The sequence below is a fragment of the Poecile atricapillus genome, chromosome Z, assembly GCF_030490865.1.
Source record: "Poecile atricapillus isolate bPoeAtr1 chromosome Z, bPoeAtr1.hap1, whole genome shotgun sequence".
In the NCBI taxonomy this organism is placed as follows: Eukaryota; Metazoa; Chordata; class Aves; order Passeriformes; family Paridae; genus Poecile; species Poecile atricapillus.
The window spans coordinates 26,565,702-26,585,653 of NC_081289.1; the positions used below are offsets into that span (position 1 = coordinate 26,565,702).

The 19,952-nt window shown below is 46.5% G+C and overlaps 1 protein-coding gene across 1 annotated transcript in view; it reads left to right on the forward strand.

The window, feature by feature from the left end:
- The window catches only part of LOC131593141 (voltage-dependent T-type calcium channel subunit alpha-1I-like), a 148,582-nt gene extending 129,132 nt beyond the window's left edge, over window positions 1-19,450 (forward strand). Inside the window, exons 23-36 of the mRNA XM_058865400.1 lie at window positions 227-316; window positions 712-931; window positions 2,000-2,151; window positions 3,868-3,977; window positions 4,582-4,715; window positions 5,419-5,489; window positions 8,399-8,477; window positions 9,007-9,128; window positions 9,884-10,222; window positions 10,827-10,973; window positions 15,147-15,263; window positions 15,644-15,809; window positions 16,676-16,872; window positions 18,652-19,450. Of these exons, the coding sequence (XP_058721383.1) occupies window positions 227-316; window positions 712-931; window positions 2,000-2,151; window positions 3,868-3,977; window positions 4,582-4,715; window positions 5,419-5,489; window positions 8,399-8,477; window positions 9,007-9,128; window positions 9,884-10,222; window positions 10,827-10,973; window positions 15,147-15,263; window positions 15,644-15,809; window positions 16,676-16,872; window positions 18,652-19,356 (2,649 nt within the window). The 3' untranslated portion in view covers window positions 19,357-19,450. The remainder of the gene's footprint in view (window positions 1-226; window positions 317-711; window positions 932-1,999; window positions 2,152-3,867; window positions 3,978-4,581; window positions 4,716-5,418; window positions 5,490-8,398; window positions 8,478-9,006; window positions 9,129-9,883; window positions 10,223-10,826; window positions 10,974-15,146; window positions 15,264-15,643; window positions 15,810-16,675; window positions 16,873-18,651) is intronic.
- Window positions 19,451-19,952: the final 502 nt, after the last annotated feature.

Consider the following 19,952-nt stretch of genomic DNA (forward strand, 5'->3'; position numbering starts at 1 on the left):
AAGCAGATGTTTTTCACAACCTCTCTCCTCTGGTGGATCTGGGTGCATATAGCTTCCTGTCACCCCCTCCATGTCCTCCACTGGGGAAGGAGCAGGTTTTGATGTGTGCAGAGACACAGGAAGAGTATTTCAGTGCTGTGTGTGTTAGAGCATAAACCCACAGTATTTTTTTTTTCTACCTGCCAGATGCATCGGCTCCACATCAGATTTTCTTTATGTGTTGCAGGCTCTGATGTCCCTCTTTGTTTTGGCTTCCAAGGATGGCTGGGTCAATATTATGTACAATGGACTTGATGCTGTGGCTGTTGACCAGCAGGTACATGGACTTTCTTGTGAAAGGACCTTTTCACTTTCCTTGTGCTCATAAGGCAGAGACATCCTTTAACATCCTGCTTCAGATACCTCCCTCAAACCAAGAGTTCCTTCCAGGCTCCTTCTGAATGCTTTGCTCACCTATTTGCAAGGGATCAGGTCCATGGTATTTTCTAGTCCATGCAGGGAGGTATAGCTGTGGCTATGCTGTGGGGTCAGTGGGCCTTTACCTATTTGTAATGAAAAAGCAATAATGCCATGTGTCTCTCTGGCTCCCTCCTGGCCCACACATCATTATTTCAATGCCTTGTAAAGCAGGATCTCTTGGGCTGCTGCCCACTGCATCCCTATTCCTCTACTGCTAAGACAATGGCTGCCTATGTTCTTCTCCCACTCCAGCCAGTGACGAACAACAACCCCTGGATGCTACTCTACTTCATCTCCTTTCTCCTCATCGTCAGCTTCTTTGTGCTCAACATGTTTGTGGGGGTGGTGGTGGAGAACTTCCACAAGTGCCGGCAGCACCAGGAGGCTGAGGAGGCGCGCCGGCGGGAGGAGAAGCGCCTGCGACGCTTGGAGAAGAAGCGAAGGAGTAAGGCACAGCCTAAGTGTTTGGTTGGTTCGTAGGCCAAGGTTTTCTGAGAAAAACCTTTTCCTCTTCTTTTTCTTTCCCAATGGGCTGGTCTCCAAAATCCATTGCTCGTGGCCATGCTCTCAGCCTTCCTCCCCGCACCACTGCTGTGTCACCACACACCTCACTGTGGCAGTCTAGGGAAGAGGGGTGGCTGAGGAGGTCTGCTGGGACTCCAGGGAAGGCACTGGGGAAGGGTTTTAGCACCCTGCTCCTCAGGAGATGATGTACCAAAAACACCCCTGTGCACATGCCGACAGGCACTGTTGGCATGGGACGTGCACACATCGGTATGCTTCCTGTGCTTGGGGTAGAGTCCCACCTGGGCTTCCTGCAGCTCAGCTGGTGGTTGAAGAAGAACCTGGACAGACTATTCTGTATGTTTAACCCCAAATTTAAAGAAGAAGGGGGAAAAAAAAGAGGAAGACCCCTGTGTTTTGTGTCCCAGTGACCCCAGTGTTGTAGTGTCACTCCTTGGGATCTTAAATCCTCTGTGTTGAAGGAAATCCTCTATTCCTGGTGTTTCTGTCCTGTTTTGTGTTACCTTTAGATAAAAATTGCTAGAGCATACTCGCTCCTGGAAATCATCCCTACTACCCAGACTTCTATTCACAGCCTATGGGCATGCTTTCCCTTCCTCTGCTTCAGTTTTCCCCTTCTCTCTTATAACACCCCAGGGCCTCTCCTTGAACCATCTGCTCCTTTTATCATAAGTGATCTTAATTTGTCAAGACATGAAATGCTGATTTAGCACCATTCCCACAAACACAGTCTAACAGATTTTCTTTCTAGCATTCTGTTCTTTGTCTTTTTCCCTACATATTTTTCCCCATTTCTTCTTTCCTTTCTTTTTTTTTTGAATTTTTTTCCCCTCCTCCTCTTGTCCTTTATCTATACCTATTCTTTTCTGATTTTTCTCTCTCCTAACTGCATTCCATTTTCTTTCAATACCTATCACCAATCTTATGCCTTCTCCCTCCTCAGTGCTTCTTACCCATTTCTCTCTTTTCTTCTAATTTCTTCCTAACTCTGCCCATATCCCTCTTTCCACTGAAGAGGCGCAGCGTTTGCCGTACTATGCTACCTACTGCCACATACGCCTCCTTATCCATTCGGTCTGCACCAGCCACTATCTGGACATCTTCATCACTTTCATCATCTGCCTCAACGTGGTCACTATGTCCTTGGAGCACTACAACCAACCTGTGGTGAGTGAGATCATGAAGATAAGTCGTGCCTCCAGATATTGTCATTTTGGTACAGCTCTCTGGTGACCACTGCCCACCAGCATAAGTAGGACACTTGGGTGTCTCTAAAAACTAGTGTTGAAGTTTTGTAGGAAGTAGTTTTGTAGTAGGCAAATTTGTGTGAATATTTTCATGTGTATCTAGAAAGGTAGTTCCTACTCAGACATTTGTTATCCATTAAAATTAATAGAGAGAAGGTATCTGAGCAAGAGTCAAGCCCCTAGAAAGCATGGTGCAATTAAATCTCTGTGCTTTCTATTAGTAAGTGGATATGTGGGTCACCCTAATTTAGCTGCCTGCTCTGCTTTTTATGTTCCCCTGGATCCTAATAGGAGTGGTGGAAGCAGCAGTGTTCTGGGAGCTTCAGGCTTTGCATCAGATTTCCAAATGTCAGCCCAATTCCCCTGCCATATGGCCTCAGCTGAGAGAACCAGAGCAGCTGGTTGTATGTCATGGGATGGGCCACCTTTACCAAGCCACCTTTTGTTCATAAGAGAAGCTGCAGGGCCCAAGTGCTGAGCAGAGCCTCTCTCAGCAGCAAGGTGTGACTCCAAATACAGCACCTTCGAGGCCAAATGTTTTACACTTTGCTTGGGTAGAGATCATGTACCTCTCAGTGTTCCTGGCAAAGCTGTAGATGCCTTTGGTGGGAAACATGTATGCTACACATATCAAAGAAACGTCCTTCCTCCATATGTAGACAAAGCATTCATCATGACATCTGCCCAGTGACATTTCAGTTTTCTCTTCAGAAGACCCTTGGTTTATGTGACAGCTCTGGTGTCTGAACAGATTGTCTGAGGTAGCTCAGGTTTGATCAGGAGCTGAATCTGTCTGTTCTCATTCAAATCTTTTGCCTGGCTCCTCTGTTTCCTGCCCACCTAGCCCAACTGCCCAGCTTTCATCTTGCCCTAGATGGTGCCCAGCTTTATATTTCAGGAAGTCTCAACCTTTATCTGTTGGCATTCTCACATCAGATCTTTGTCCCTCAACAAGTCACTCTTCTTTCTTACTCTTCAGCTCCTTTCCCTGGAACACAGCTCCAGCCAAGCCAGCCTGCTGTCAGGCTCTGTTAAACAATCTTCTCAAAGCACTTCAAACCCTTCCAGTACAAAATTCCACCAAAAGCTTCCCACTGCTCACAGTGGTTCCTAGTGGTCATGAACGGGCAGCACGTAAAAAACCCAGAAGCCAAACAACTCAGAGATGTGATGTTCTGGCCCCAGACTAAGGCACAGCAGGGTTTCCTCTGGTCAGAGATGACCTGAATCCACCACCAGAGTAACCCCTGTGCTTCACTCCTGGTTGATAGCTGTGCCAGTGCCATTGGAAAGGTATCATTCAGGTGGCATGGGCTACTGGCAGAAGAAAAGCCTGATGGCATTTCATGGATTCTCTTGCAATGGCCTCCTCCTCCCGATCATGCCGAACAGTACAGGAGAAAGGAGCAGTAACTGATCCTGGGAAGAGCAAGGGGCAGCGGGGCGGCCTGGTGGCAACCTCCACATTTAAGTAGGTAGGAAGCGTGGGGCAGCTTCCCCCCCACCCAAAGTGAATACCAGGGGCAGCTTCCACACCCCAGGATGAATTCCAGGCACTAAGGAGAGTCCCCACACAGGGGGTTATGTGTTGGATGTTGCTTTTGCTTCAATTCTTTTCCCTCTCTTTCTGTGGCAGTCCCTGGAGACCGCCCTCAAGTACTGCAACTACCTGTTCACCACTGTCTTTGTGTTTGAGGCAGTCCTCAAGCTGGTGGCATTTGGTCTGCGACGATTCTTCAAAGACAGGTGAGCAGAGGGTTGTCAGCTGTGGCTGTGGGACAGCTGGGTTTGGGGTAGAGGTTTGGGGATGGTGCCCTATCTAGACCATGAAGTGGTGGCAGAGTGCTCTGACTGCCTCCCAGTTCTGCACAGCATGGACCTAACCTCATCCTCCACAAGCTGCAATGCTTAGGCAATAGCAAGAGTTGTCCAAAAATTGCCTCTTGGTTAGAGTCTGCTGGTTAGGCAAGAAAGTAAAGGAGGTGAGGTTAGAAAGAGACATTTTTTTCCTGCCCTGGAGGCAAACTGTGAGCATGCTGAAGCAGAACATATATAGGAAAGTTGATTCAAGGTAGTAAGGCCGTAAAAAGCTGAGCCCATTAGTCAAAGCATAGCACCATAGTAACACAGCTCCACGCCTTCAAATCAGGCTGGCTTGCCTCTGGCTGCGCAGGGTGTGTGCAAAGCGAATCTCTGTTTCTCTGGAAAAGCCCATATAGGCTGACTCAGAGTGGGTCTTGAACTCATACATAAGGAAATGTTTAGGCTAAAGTGGAGACAAGTACCTTTCTTTCACAGGAAAATGGAAAAATTCTATCTTCGTTTATTCTCTTCAATTTTTCTTCTGAAGGTGGAACCAGCTAGATCTGGCCATTGTGCTGCTGTCTGTCATGGGCATCACATTGGAAGAGATTGAAATCAACGCTGCTCTCCCAATTAACCCCACTATCATTCGGATCATGAGAGTGCTGCGTATCGCCCGGGGTGAGAGAGACGCTGGCCAGAGCAGGGGTGTATGTGGCCATGAGTGCAGCTTGGTGCCATGACTCATTGAGCAGTAGCTGTAGAGTCGTGAGCTTGCCCTGTCCCCAGCCCTCAAGGAGCCTCTGGGGTGTCCTTCATCTCATCCCAGCAGGGATTCTAGAATCTAGGGCACCCTAGAAGCTCAGGCTTTCTGGTTCCCTGGGAGGTGAAGCAGTGGCAGGGTGGGCAGATCATGTGAGAGCTGAACTTTCTCTGTTACTCATTTTTGGGGCAACTACAGTAGTAGTGTGGGGAGCAGAGACCAACAAGCAGGTTGGAATTCGCACAGGTAAGGTGGTGGCCAAAGTGTGCCAAGATGTCATAACAGTGATGGCTGAAGGAAAAGAGAGTGATGGAAGGAAAAAGCAAAGCAGAAGGACAATTAGGATACACATTCCTGGGAAAAAGCATGTGGCTAGAGTGTCTGAGTGAAGCATGAAGAATAGACATGGGTGGCAGAAACAAAATATTTAGTAAAAAGGATATAAACTTGATAAGGAACAACTGGGGTTGCACCATCAAAAGTAAGAAGAGGAATGAGGGGAAGGTCCAGTTTTTCTAGGGCAAAGAGAGACAAGTCTGGTGCTACTGTCATTAGTAAGTCACACAAAGGATGCCTCTGAGCTCAGTCTGACTGACACTTCTCTTGTGCTTGTTGTGACAGTCCTGAAGCTACTGAAGATGGCCACAGGAATGCGAGCACTGCTGGATACAGTTGTTCAAGCTCTGCCACAGGTAAAACATCTTCCCAAAACACTCTCCTCTTCTTTCCCTTTTTTCAAAGAGTTGATTCTTGTGGAGTCTCAGAGGTGGTGTCTACTGTGGTGTGCAGGCAACTGCCTGAAGGTCATGTCCAAGTTCTCATGTCATTCATGGGGTTACAATTCACCTTGCATCTCTCTTCTCCAGCACGTGCAAGAAATAAGGCTTGACCCCTGGAAAAGGGTAGATTTCTTCCCATCATGTCTAGCTAGTGTCTAACTGTTTGCAATTAGTCCATGGCTCCTTTTTTTCCTCCTCTCTCCATAGAAGGGAAGAGTGATTGGAAGTTATTTCAGGAGGAAAGGAAATCTTTCTGTCACTGCACTGCTCACTCTTCCCCAAAAGTACCCCCTTTTCCCTCCTTCTCTTCCATTTGCACTCCCATCACTCCTTTTCTTAGCCAGTGCTTCCCCCTTCCTATTTTTTCTTCTTTTCTTCTCCTGGTTCCCTTTGTGTTTCTGTGCCTCTCATGCATGAGCAGCAGTGACACGCTCTGTTGTGGCTCACACAGCCGGCAGTTAAGTGTCTGCCGCAAGACATGATGGAGACAGAAGGATCTCATGAGCTATGAGTGGCAGCTGCTCCCAAACGAGATGCTGACACGGTGCTTTACACAGGCTCCAAGCCCGCTGTGAGCATCCTCCGTGATGGATGAGCAGTCAGGGAGTCTGGTCCCCTTCCTTTTGGGTTGTTGAGGGAGAATTGTTAAGCAAGGAGTAATGGCACCAAGTGGCTCTACGGATCATACATCAGACCAGTCCCTTGGCAGGCCCTGAGAAGGCAACTCTATTGCGTGATATCAAAATGCACCAGCATTTGTCAGTTGATTTATCAGCTAATGTGCCAGTGCTGGTGAGTGATGATGAGCTGGGAATCAATTTGAAAACAGCATGAGTAGTTACCCAGGGAATTTGCTTCTGGTGTTGGTGACAATAAATGTCAATCTGAATTAGGGGAATATGATGGCACAAAAGGGAAAAGGAAACTCTGTGATCTTTTATGGATCCCGAGCTCTGTCTGATCTCCCATGCTTTTTATTAAACAACAATTATTTGTGGTTTATTATAATAATAGTAATAACAAAAATATTAATAATTCATGTGTAGGATATGCAACATGATTCAGGATAATTGTGGGCTGAGATACACTGGACAATAGAAGGAAGGGGAGATGAAGGACGTTCTTAGTGCAGGCAGACCTGAAACGTAAATTTCTTTTAGTTCTGGCTGCTGCCACAGAATGGATCAGTGCAGCTTCTTTGTGCCTTGCTCTTTTCCATTCCAAGAGCCACAACAGATGAATTTTCTCAGACAAGGATCTGGGACAGAGCAGGTCTTCAGATCCAGCATCTGCGTGTCTGTGGCATGTTTATTCTGAAACCCAGAAAAACGCACACAGATATTAAGAGCTGGATTAAATAGTATCCAGAAACTGTTGGTGAGAGGACTCTGCAATATATTTGCACTTAGATTATGAGATTCAACTTCTACCCCCAATATACAGATAATAAATAAGAGAGGAGGAAATATCCATATCTCTGTCATGTAGACAGAGGAACTTGAGCCATCAGACAGTTATGTGTTTTGCTCAAGACAGCAAAGAGCAGAGCCAGGACCTGTGAGTCTCTGCTTCTGGTCCTAGCCACAAACTACAAGCATAGTCTTCCACGCTTTCTCATTTCTGATTTTTCTGTCTACCATTTGCCTATGGCTCCTTTGCTAACCAAGTTTGTGAGCCAGCTCTCTTGGAGGTCAGTAATACCTGCCTCAAAGCAAGCAGATGACTGAAAGTTTGGTCTTCCAGGTATCCCCTGGAAGATAATAACAAGCAGAACTTAATCCCTCCAACATCAAAGCCTGTGACTTCCTATTGACTGGCTTTTGCTAGTTCCTATGACAGGTTGGCTTTGTTCAATAAAGTTGTGTAGCAGGGATAAAAAAAATCCCTCCATACTTACAGTTGTATAAAAGTCTGAACTTAAAGGCCTAAAATCAACCAATTTCAGCATTAAAAGAATGAATCTAGTGTCCATATTTTATACACCGAGTCTTCGGGGGACAATTGAATTAACTGTAATATTATTCTCCAAGATTTATTGGCTTTGCCAAAAGAAGTAGTTTTAAATAAGTTGTCCTCTCCCTTGCACTTTATCCTCTTCCTGACCTTTCTCTTTTTGTTCCTAGAGCACAGACACAAATCAGGGATTTTGGCTTGCTAATGGCATACAAGACATCTCCAGTTGTCCTGTTTCAATTCCCCTCCTGTCTTTGTTATACTGTAACAATTCTTAATAGTGAATAGAGATTTAATTTTAAAGAGCCCTTTGGAAATGTAGTCCTTAGCTAAATTTTATTAACTTCCTCTTCTTAACGCCCTGTAGACACAGACCCAGCACTGTGTTTTCACAGCATTTACTATGGTGTCTAATTTAGTCATCAGAAATAATTCCTTCCAGTGAGTATGTAGGGAGCCAGGATGTGGCAGTCCAGGGGAGTGGGTGGGCTGAATCATTTATTTCTCTGCTGAATTTGGATGGCACAGCAGTTGCAATGACTAAATTAGATTTCTGAAGTGATGATCCCAACGTAGGCCCAGTGACCACATGCATTCAGACCAGAAACTGTTTACTGTTTCAAAAAACCTGTTAAGTCCTTAATTTTTCCATGCCTTCTCTTCCCACTTGCCAGTTCCTTCCCCAACCCTGATGGCAACTGGAGCCATCACTGAACATTTCCCAATTTCCCAAGTGCTGAGCAATTGTTTTGGTTGCATTTGTACACCAGGATTTCACTGCTGTTCTCTTCAGACTTGGAAATGCAGAAACACTTTCTGTACAGATGAAATAGGCTTTGGGGTAGGCTGACAGTGCCGTTTTCTTTCAGGTGGGAAACCTTGGACTCCTTTTCATGCTCCTCTTTTTCATCTATGCTGCTCTGGGAGTGGAGCTCTTTGGAAAACTGGGTAAGTCTCAAGCAGACCATGCTTCAGTCAGGAGACACATGCTAGTTGGGTTTCTCAAAATCAGAACTCCTCAATAAAGGGACTGAATTATTTGATGGATTTTATTCTCCCTTATGCATAATTGACGTAATAGGAATTTCCCTCTAAATTGTTGTCCTAACAGCCTAACAAAGTAAAAGCAGCCTCTATTTTCTCTTACATTCTTAAACATTTGCTTTTCCTGCACTCTGTCCCTCACATTGCCTTCAAGACTACAAGAAAAAGTTTGTGAAAGTTTATTTACATCTCTTGACATGGAATATTGATCAAGAAGAAAGATGCTGGGAGGATCCTCCTGAGCAACAGAGTTACACTGCCTGATATCCTGGGGCTGGGCCATCAGGGATTTTTCCATATTGATGGCAAACTGTTGGGCAGGGTGCTGATACCATTCATTACCTGAGGTCTTCAGGCTGTGAGTTCATGTTGCTGGTCTCAGGGCTGGTAGTGTGTCCTCCCCTGAAGACACACAAGTCCTATTGTTTTTCAGTGTGCAACGATGAGAACCCCTGTGAGGGCATGAGCCGCCACGCCACCTTCGAGAACTTTGGGATGGCCTTCCTCACACTTTTCCAGGTGTCCACAGGAGACAACTGGAATGGGATCATGAAGGTAACTGGGACTTGGAGGAAAGGATATCCTTCTTGTGGGGAAAGACAAACTCTGATGCGTGGATCTGCTCAGCAGAGCTTGGGCTAGCAAAGGGAAGGGGAACTGAACACAGAAACTGGGTTGCTAGATAGGACCCCTGCTTGGTGCAGAGCCTGTCTCCCCACCATGGTAACTCACACTTTGGGCTCATCTAGTCCTGGAGACGTTTGATTGAGAAAAGGGCCAATTTTCCTTGGGAGGAACAAGAAAATCATTTAGGGTAAGAGGGAATATCCACTGTAGTCAGGACTGTTGTCAAAGCTGAGCACAGGACATGTGTGTTGGACATAGCACTCACCTGCAGAGCTACCAGGAAAATACAAATTAAATACTTCCTTTGGAGGACATGGAGAAAGGAAAGTTCTTTCATCACATACGGTGCTTTTGAGAATAGAAGGGAGAAGGCAGTACCAGCCTGCTCATTTTTGGTCTTGTTCACGTGTGGGGCTACAGTGGCAGCAACATGTCATGGTCTGAAGGTTTCCTTCATATACCTTTGGATGATTTTTCTCTGAAGCAAACAACGTATGAACAGGGAGTGTCCCAGATTCTTTGGGGACCTCATTATGCCAAAAGGTATGGGGTGATAGAAATGTTTGCCTTGTTTTTTCCTCTGGCATCAGTGTTTTTTGACAGAGAGAACAGCCAAGCTTCTGTTCTTACTTTAGTCTTTCCTTCCTTCCATCATTCCCTCTCAATCCCAACTTCCCCTCAAGGATACCTTGCGTGACTGCAGCCACGATGACCGGAGCTGTCTCAGCAACCTGCAGTTCATCTCCCCACTGTACTTTGTCAGCTTTGTGCTCACAGCCCAGTTTGTCCTCATCAACGTGGTGGTAGCTGTGCTCATGAAACATCTTGATGACAGCAACAAGGAGGCCCAGGAGGATGCAGAGATGGATGCTGAGCTTGAGATGGAAATTACTCATGGGCTATGCTCCCACAAGTCAGGCTCTCCAAATTCAGGACAGGGAAAAGGAGCAGGAACAGGAGGAGGTGGTGGTAGAACAGATCCTGAAGGACATCTGTGCATGAGATGTTACTCTCCAGCCCAGGTGAGTACACCACTGAACTTACTAACCAGACTGCAGCAAGGAGCTGTGGGCATTAGCTGGGTAATTCAGATGATTGAGGGCTTAGCAATAGCAGAGTCTTCCACCTCAGGGTGAAAGGTTTGCTTTCAGCAGTAGTTTTGAGTTGATAGGATCATGTAGGGACAAGGCTATGACAGCAGTGTGTCCTGTTCATTGTCATCACGGTGTAGGAACCTGAGGGCCAGCAGAGGAGGGATGGAGCAGATCAGCTAAAGGTGTGACAGGAGCAAATTTGAGAGGGGAGCTCAGGAGAAGAGTGCAGGAGAAATTGCAGATCAAGAGTGAGTGACTCCAGCAGAGCTGGAAGGGAGACATGAGCACTGAAAGTGAGTGAAGACTGTCCCTTCTTTTTTTTTTTTTTTTTCATTGAACTCTGGCACCTATACACACCCTGTGGCGCAAATGTTCCCCTCAGTGATCCTGTGCAAGTACCTGCAGAACAAGATGCTGCTCCAGATGAGTCAGGGTGGAGAACCCAGCCCCAAATTCACATGAAACTTGAAAGCAAAAAACTCGACATTCTTAAAATGATCTCTCCCATCCTCCCCCCTTTCTTGTCCCCTAGGAGAACTTATGGCTGGACAGTGTCTCTTTAATTATTAAGGACTCCTTCGACGGGGAGTTAATGATCATCGATAACCTATCGGGCTCCGTCTTCCATCATTACTCCTCGCCGGCCATGTGCGAGAAGTGTAACCATGACAAGCAAGAGGTAACCTGCGTACGAGGATGTGTGAGGGGACTCTTCCCCCCAGACCTGCACACCCACACCCACGTGCCCGCAGGTCGTCCCATGTGTGCTCCTCACTGTAGATTGTGTAGACAGTAGAGCTTGTTGACCTGTGTTTGTTATCTGTTGTGAAGTGCAGGTACTGCCTCTAGCACAGGCCTGCCCTCCTCAGCCACACGTGGATGTTTGAGGTGGTGGAAAAGTGAGACGTGACAGGACACAGGTCAGGAGGGGCTGAATGACCTGTAGAGAAATGGCTATGAAGGCATCCTTGGCAGCTCTTGTTGTGTTCAATTCTGCAAGAAAAGTCTAGGTTTAGGCTCATGTTGGACAGAGGATTCTAAGGATCTCACCCCAATGAGACCGCTCAGGAGCAATTCAGTGGGAGATTTAAGTTTGTGTTTTGTCCTCATTTTAAGCATGTGCTTGCTTATTCCCTATTGAGGTTGATCAGTTAAGCACATGTTTAAATGCTTCGTTGAATAGAGTCATGTCTGTGAGCAAGGATTGGTTTGCAGTGAAAACCAGTTAATCAGTTTGAGCAAAAACTAAATGAAAGTGGGCCCACCAAGAAAGTTTGTTAGCTGACAAATGGGTTGTTGCTAAGAGCAGGACTAAATGGCTTAGACTTGAGCTACTAAAGTTGCTTTGGAAAACTCCTTCCTAAGCAATTAGTCTTTTCAGGTTGTGAAACTTGAGGAGCAAAATAGTCTGGGAAGGGTTAGGTGAGTAGCAGAACTAATTTAGTTCTGAAGAAATTTTATTGTGTGTAGGTGCTCTGATTTTGTGTGGTCAGACTCGTAGCAGTAGTGTGGTTCTTCTGCCAGTCAATTGGTATGTCAGTGGCAAACTTCACCCTTCCTTCCCTATAACTGACTCGATACTTTATAGCTTATAAAGAACAAGGAAACTCGGGGAAAGAGCTCTTATTGGCAGATCATTCTATTCATATTTGAAGAAAGCAATATTTTGTTTGGTCTCAAATGCCTAGTTCTGATGCTCTGATATTTTTTCAGCTTCTCAGCTGTCTGCTTTTCCCCGCTGCTTCCTTTTGAAAGTATCAAAATGCAAACATTGCTGTAGTTTATCGTTATTGAGACACTTCACAAATGAATTCTGCATTAATGCAACCAAATAACTACTTTTTCATTAACTGCAATTTCCATTGCTTTACTTAAGTTTTTATGTTCAGCAATTGGTGCTCAGCTTTCTCAGCAAATGAGATCTCCTAAGGCATTCCAGAGTGATTGCCCCCAAGTTAAGTCATTTGTAGCTAGTTTGCTGCATTTGAAAACCTCACAGATAGTCTTCAGTTTCCCCCGCCTACGAATTAAGACAAAAACACATTTTCATACCTTTCCAGTGAAGAAACTAGATGGCAAAATCTTCAAATGCAACCCACAGCCAGAGCGAAGAATTTGATGTAATTATCACAACTGAGGAATTATTCTTAGATCATACTTTCTAATGGCTGTTATAGAACCATAAATTAGTTTCAAAATTGGTATTTTAATACATCTAAAATGTGGAACTGAAAAGAAATTATCTCTGCAAGAATGAGTTTAGTAATAAAATACAGATGTTTTATTTTGTATCATATGAGTCAAAACTATACCTTAGGATTTTAAGCCAGGATTGATCATGACCTCTTCATATTTCAAAACAGAAAAAGAAATTGAGGAAATTTAAATAATAAATCACAATATGGAGTCATAGCTAACATCAGCAATGCACACAGTTATTAAATTAGAGTGTCCTCTGGTACGTCAACATATCCAAATAAGTATTGTACACAGACTGAATTGTACAGTCCCAGAAACAGCTGACAGCAATTTACATAGGCAAAACTATTTATCTAGTCTTCTTAACTGCCTGTGTGTTAGGAAAAAAACAGTATGCTTGCTATCCGCCCTATCAGCCTTAAACTGCCGTTCTGACAAAAATCACATATTAGGCAAAACTGTCCCCTCCAATTTCATCGGTATTTTAATTCACTGAGATGCTGAGCACAGTGGATGGACACAACATTTAAATGTATGCTCAAACTCATTAATGTGTTATTATAATTAATATTAAGCTTTTTGTGGCATTGAGCAGAAGCACTCAGTGCCTTTCCCAATTACTCTCCTGATATTTTATTTTAAAACAAATTATTTGTACAATTGAGGATTTTTGTAATTGTGAGTCTGTTTTTAAAGATATATCTGCAAGTAGTTGTTTAGGGGTATGTGTGCATGGTTCAGTATCTCAGGCTGATGTTCCTGGCAGGTTTCATGGACTGGGATCTAGTGAACAGCCCCTTCTCCCCTCTGCAATTTAAAATATTTTTTTTGCTCCTCATCTTTAGTCAGCAGATTTTAAAATATTCTGCCATAACAGAAGCAAAAAGAACAAAACCTCATTTTTTCAAGGCGCTAAATTCTTCTCTTGTCATTTCTATCCTTTCACTCTTGGGATGGTTGACAGACTTCTGTATATGGATGACTGAAGTGCGTTTAGCCATGGTAGGAGTTTGTCAGTGAGCACCAGTGAAATGTGCTTCCACACCTGCAGTTGATTTAGTCGTGACTTTGTTGATTGTGGATTTAGATCCCAGATTGGTCAGAATTTTCAAGCAAGTGGTTCAGTGACAGACTGTTCTGGCATTTGCTGAAATCCTTTTTTATGGATAGAAAAGGTAGCCACAGATGTTGCCACATGTCATGCTCTTGTCTCTACAAGCACAGCAGTAAGGCTGTTTTGGTGTAGCAAGTACTTGGGAGAGTAATAGATAAGTATTAAGTCCCACACACATTAAGTGGGACTGAATGAAGACTTCCTGCTTCTCTACAGGAGTGGTTGCTGACTGGTGGCTGTGTAGCATCCCTGGCTCACTGTGGGCTCTCTGTGCGTTCGTGCTCTGAGGAGCAGTTGCTGGTTTTGGGCTTTCTCCATGGTTGAACAGCACCATGTTCCTCTGTCAGAATAATATCTCAAATAAGGATGTCATTTGTGCACTTTATTTAAATCCAGGTCCGGTTTCCCATTCTGTTTGTTTAAAGTGCATTATCCCGATGGAGACCTCTTCCAGTCTCTGGCATTGGCACAAGTCACTAAACTTCCAGCTCGAAAGTCAACTCTCCAAATGTTTCACCTGCTGTCATGGTGCAAGAGCTGTACCTGCCTCTTGCAAACACAAACACATGGCCAGAAGCTGTCCTGACTGAGACGACCCAGAATACAGCTCTCAAGAGTTAGCTGCTGGTGGTGCAAACTTCTGGCACTCTAGAGACCAGTGATGGAAATCCAAGCACAGGAGGGACAGAGTAACTGCTTAAGCTGGTAGAAAAAGATGCTTTTCAAGCACTGTGAGAAAGAGTTGTCAGGCAGAGGGGATTTAAAAGCTTGGAGGAAAGAGGATGGGAGAGAGGGGCACATGTGGTATGAAGCAAGGTCAGGCATGGGATTGGAGCAGAGCTGAAGCACAAGAATGAGAGAGATGCAGTGGTCAGATTTGCTTTCAGAAAGCAAGAGAGCTCAAGTGTGGGTGTGTGGGAGGGCTGAGTTTAGAGACAGAGAACAGAATGGAAGACAAGTGTTAGATAAGATCTTGGTTAGGTTAGAGGAGAGGGGAAAGGCAAGATGTAGGAAAGCTGGAGAGAAACAGGGTTTCAGTAATGAAGGTAAGAGAATATGAAAAGCATGATATTGGCATGGACTGCAAAAGGCATGACTTTTCCTGGAATGAAAGCACCTTCATGTTTAAGCAGGGCTGTCTGTGGTGCCTTCAGAAAGGGGGATTCTCTCCTCATCGCTCAGCAGAGCTGGCTGCCCTGTCACCAGCCTGAGGGACCCCTCTGCCTGCCTGGCTTTACTTGCAGGGCCTCGGGCCAGCTGTATCTCTGTGACAGATACAGGACTCGTTCTTCCAATTCTGGCACTAGGGGAGCATGGACTGGTAGCAGCCTGCTTGCAATCGTATATTCAACCTTTCTTAAAAAGTGAATTCTCCTGCCCAGCCCAGGTCTGGGTTAGGCAGTTCCTGATATATCCAAGGAATATAACCTAAAACTGATCTTGGGTCTACAGGCTCTCACTTATCCACCATCAACAGTGTGACTGCTTGAAATGTGGATTCCAGGCATGACCTGTGATAGCTCCTTTCCCTTCCTACAGGTCCAGCTGGCTGAAATGGAAGCGTTATCCCTCAACTCAGACAAGTCCTCTTCCATCCTTCTAGGAGATGAGTCAGACAATCGAAATACTGCTCAGCTGAATCCTAAGGAGATCAAGGTTAGCCTCAGACAGCCATGGGTATCTTACACTATGTGCTGTGCTTATGCCCTTGCTCGTTTCAGGTGCTCTGTATTCATCCAGGTGTCCCTGCTGAGGAATATAATTCTGGTCATTTTTCAAGAGCTTCTCCATAGAGCCATACTGTGGAGTAGGATTTGAGGAGAACAAAAGAATATGTGTATTTGAAAGTTCTCTTCACTGCTGTTAGTAACTTCCTCTGAATTAGTCAAAAGGCGATTTGGGCTGAAAAATTGAGCATCTCTTAGCTAGATTGAAGTTATTATCAGAATCAGTTCTTCTTGAGGCTTTGAAAAGTCTTCTCTATCATCTTCCATTAAATTTCAGAAGGCTTTGTCCTCACTTATTTTTATCAGCAGGATGGCCAGGACAACCCTGACTCCACTGGGGCAGACAATCTGGAGGAATGCCTGCTTCCAGCATCCAGTGAGGATGGCTCTGCAAACCCAGACAGTTACCTGTGTGAAATGGAGAATACTTCTTTCAATTCTGTTCAGTCTTGGCTAAAGCATGAAAGTACCAAAGGTGAGCAGGGCTCTTATTCTGCAAGTCTTCTGAAAATGTGGTTTGGTTCAGCTCTGGTTTTCCCCTGCTTTCCCTCTGCCAGGTGGAGAGTTAATGTGACTTGGGGTTACACCAACCAAGAATCAGTTTTCTATTTGCTAATTTGCTTCAGGAATGGGGGGAGGAGCAGTTCCTTCATTTTTGTTGCTAGTTTTTATATCTTCCCTCAGACATGACTCTGTGAAATATTGTGGAAGTGCTGGTCCCCATTTGCAGTAGTGTAGACATGAGCAGTCACAAAAGAGTGGAGACAGATTCTCCTGACATGCCAGCTGGATGAACTGTGCTCACTCAGCACAGAAAAACACTGCTGCCCCCTGAGACCAAATAAAGGTTCAGGGAACATGTAACACATGTCTGCCCTTGGTGGAAGTGCTCCAATTCTACTCTTGAGTGTGCCCTGGTCTCCTGTGGTCCCCAGCTTTCCCAAATCACCTCTTAATTTATCTCCCTTCATCCCTTGCCTTGCAGGGATTTGGGATGAATGTCCTCTGGCAGTGATACATACTTGAATCAAGGCATTACTGCTCAGCATTCTTCTGTGACAGCAACAGCAGAGCTGGCCTGTTACCATATGGCTCTGAGCTGTGTTAGGTCTTCCTGGTCTGGCGCAGGTTTTTGTGAAAAAAGTGGGATCCTTAATCTGAACACCAGACTGAGGCTTCTTAGCCAGGAGTACATGTTCCTGAATATCCTTTGTTCACTGGACCTGAGACTTGGCTCAGTGTAACAGCAGCAAAGGCACAAAATAAAATCGGAGGACTCTTACTAAACTTTTTTTTTCTTCTATTTCTGTTCCCCTCCCCTTTCTTTTGATGCTCTGTCAGTCCCTCCCAGCCCCTTCTCTCCAGGTGCATCTTCCCCTCTGTTACCCGTACCAACAGAATTTTTCCACCCAGCCATCTCTGCCACCCAAACAGGGCCTGAGGAAGTCTCGTGTCCACACAACCTTCCAAAGATCTCCCTGCAAGGCTCGTGGGCATCACTGAGATCTCCAGGTGTGAACTGCTCACTTCTCCATCAGGTGAGGAACCCCGCTTCTGTCTGTTAGAAAAACTCAATTTTCACATCCCACCCAACCAGAGGGGGCTGAACGAGGAGGAGGCAGCTCTGGTCATGGGCTGGGTAACCTGGATCTGTAGGAGGAGCACAGTGGACTCCAGAATGCAGGAGGGTAGGGGAGGAGAGAGCGTAGCATAACAAAGTGGTGTTGGATAGCTCTCACCCCGTGAAGCCGTTTGTTCTTCTGCTTTGGATCAACAGTTTGTCAGCTGCAGTGGGCCCCACATGAAGAGGAAATCACATCACTCTGTAGCTCCCCCCTGGGTCCCTGGCACTGGGTGTGCTGCAGACATCTGCATGCGCAGCAGCCATGCTGTGGGCCAGGGAGGTGACAGCTGCACATCCTCCTCAGGTCCTTTTAAGATTGTGACTCCAAGCTATGCACCTTCTTGTTGGAATAGGCTTCTTCCCACCTGTATCCTCCACATCTTTCAGTGCCCCTTCCACACACTGTGTCCCTAAGATCACTGTGTTGCCCTGCCCACTAAACAAGCCCTTGAATCCCAGAAAGGTGCCATCTCTCTATGAAAAGGCAGCTATTTCTCACTAACAAAAGAGAAAAATAAAAGCACTGGAGGGAGATCAGCTGTTTCTGAAGTGCAGAAAATGCAGAGATGAAAGCAGAGATCCCAGCTACTGTTCTTGGAAGACACTCCATGAGCAGGGGCACTCTATTCCAAACAAACTAAAAAAATAAAACCAGATGTTATCCATCTGTATATAACAGACACTGTAGGTATGATACAAATGTGTATAAATTCACCAAGGATAAATTGAGCCTTGGACTGAGACTGAGTTGTTGCAGTTTTGAAACTTCTGGTTTAAGTTAAGACACAGAAAGGTAGAGCCCTGGAGCTGGCACACCACTGGGGCAAGAGTGCTGAATTATTGTAAAGGAGAAATTAGTAAACTTCTGATTATTTGACACAGAACTGTATTGAATTACTGTGGAGACTGCCTCAGGAGACTGCTTCTAGTCCTACATGCATCTTTCCCAGTGCAGTGTCCCAGTGATGATTGCACAGTGCAGACCAATTTCCTAGAAACAACTGAAATGCAACTTAACTAGATGAGCCCTGATACAAGGAAATTAAGGCTGTTACCTCTTCCTGCTGGAAGGGGACCCCCCCTTTCTACCCTAAATGAAAGAGTAGTTGCTGCTAGTGCTGGTCAAAAGAACCATGGGGCCTCTTTTCTCTCCCCAGATATTGCTGATTTTTTTAATGAGAGGAGGTCTGTACAAATCCCTTGATTCCTGTCCAGCTGATGTGAGTGTCCATATAAACCTATGTGGCAGGTTTATAGGGAAGTCATGAGGGAGGACCCACAGGGAACCTTTGCCCGGCTGCCTCCTGGGCCATCAGTGCTCGGGGAGAGCGTAGTGGTGGGTGCTGCAGGGCTCACAGACCCGGCATCCCTTGAAGTGGATCGCTTCATGTCGGAGGGGTAAATTCATCCTGAAGCAGAATGACATTAGCTCAAAATATCGAAACATTTCCTCCTCCTTACCCAGAAGGAAATCGCCACGGCAGGCCACACGGCTGGCGCTTTGTAGCATTGATTGGTTTATGGCTCCCTTCCCCAGCAGAGAAGAGTGAGAGAGCAATGGAGTTTTCCCCCTTTCTGTAGTCGCGGCTTATTTTCACCCCCCAAAGTACCCCCAGAAACCAGTAAGGCAAAGTCTCTTTCCCACTGCCCCTGTCCCTCCTGACACCTGTGTTTCCGTGCTCCCGCTCCCCAGCCCCCCGAGAGTGACCCGTCTCTGGACAGCGGCAGCAGCAGCTCGGCCGGCAGCCTGCAGACCACGCTGGAGGACACCAGCCTCAACCTCAGCGACTCTCCGCAGTGTGCCCTGGACCTGCCGGTGGCTCTGTGCCCCGTGCCGGCGGCGGGCAGCCAAAGACCCCTGGCAGCCCCCCTGTCCCCCGCCTCCCGCCGCCGCAGCCTGCGGGGCCGGGGGCTCTTCAACCTGCGGAGCCTGTGCCGCCACCAGCGCAGCCACAGCAGCGGCGGCAGCACCAGCCCCGGCTGCACCCACCACGACTCCATGGACCCTTCGGATGAGGAGGGGGCGGGCAGCAGCCTGCGCGGGGGTGGCAACAACAGCGAGCCCTCGGAGACGCTCAGCAGCCTCTCGCTGACCTCGCTCTTCTCGCCGCCCCCGGCGGCGCTGACCCTGGGGAAGAAGTGCAGCAGCACCAGCAGCCTCCAGGCCAGCCCCTCGCCCCGCCGCCCCGCCGCCCACCACGCCAAGCCCTTCTACACCGTCGACCCTCGGGGCTTCCTCTCGATGCCCTCCTGGGTGACGGACTTCTGCAAGGACACCCCCTCGTCCAGGGAAGGAGAGGAGCCAGACGGCCCCGGCAGACTGGGGACAGGGGACCGCAGCTCCCCGCTCCCTTCCGAGCTGGAGCTGGGCGACGGAGTCAGCAAGAGGAACAGATGAGGGTCCCTGAGGAGCAGGGAGGGAGCATTCGGCCGCCGGCATGGGGAGCATGTTTCACTAGCTTCTCCCTGGCAGCAATTCCAAAGGATTTGCAAGAAAAAGAAAACAGGCAAACAAAAATTTATAAATATATATATATACGTAAATATATATATATATACATATATATATATAATAAATATTCTGGTACCGTACCTCAGAGGTGTGGGAGAGTGCAAGCAATATGTGAACAGTCCTGCCTGGGGGCATGACCTGGACCATCACCCTAGAGACTATAGTGACAAGAAAAGGCCATGGGGCTGGTAGGGACAGGACCCTCCAGCCAGGTGACTGCTATGTGGCAGCTGTTTAGTCCTATACATATACATATACATATATAGAGAGATCGATTTATTTATTTTTTTTACTGAGAGATTATGAATTTTAGAAAGTGCTAAGGAGGAACAAGAGAATGGGGGGAGGGGGGGGAGGTGCTGAAGGAGCTGCTACACCAAACCATGAGGGTGGGGTGAAGGGAAGGGAAGCAGGGTGAGCAGCAAGGGAAGAGCATCTGACGCTTGCCTTGTGTGTTTCTGCAAACTTCTTTATTGTCCATG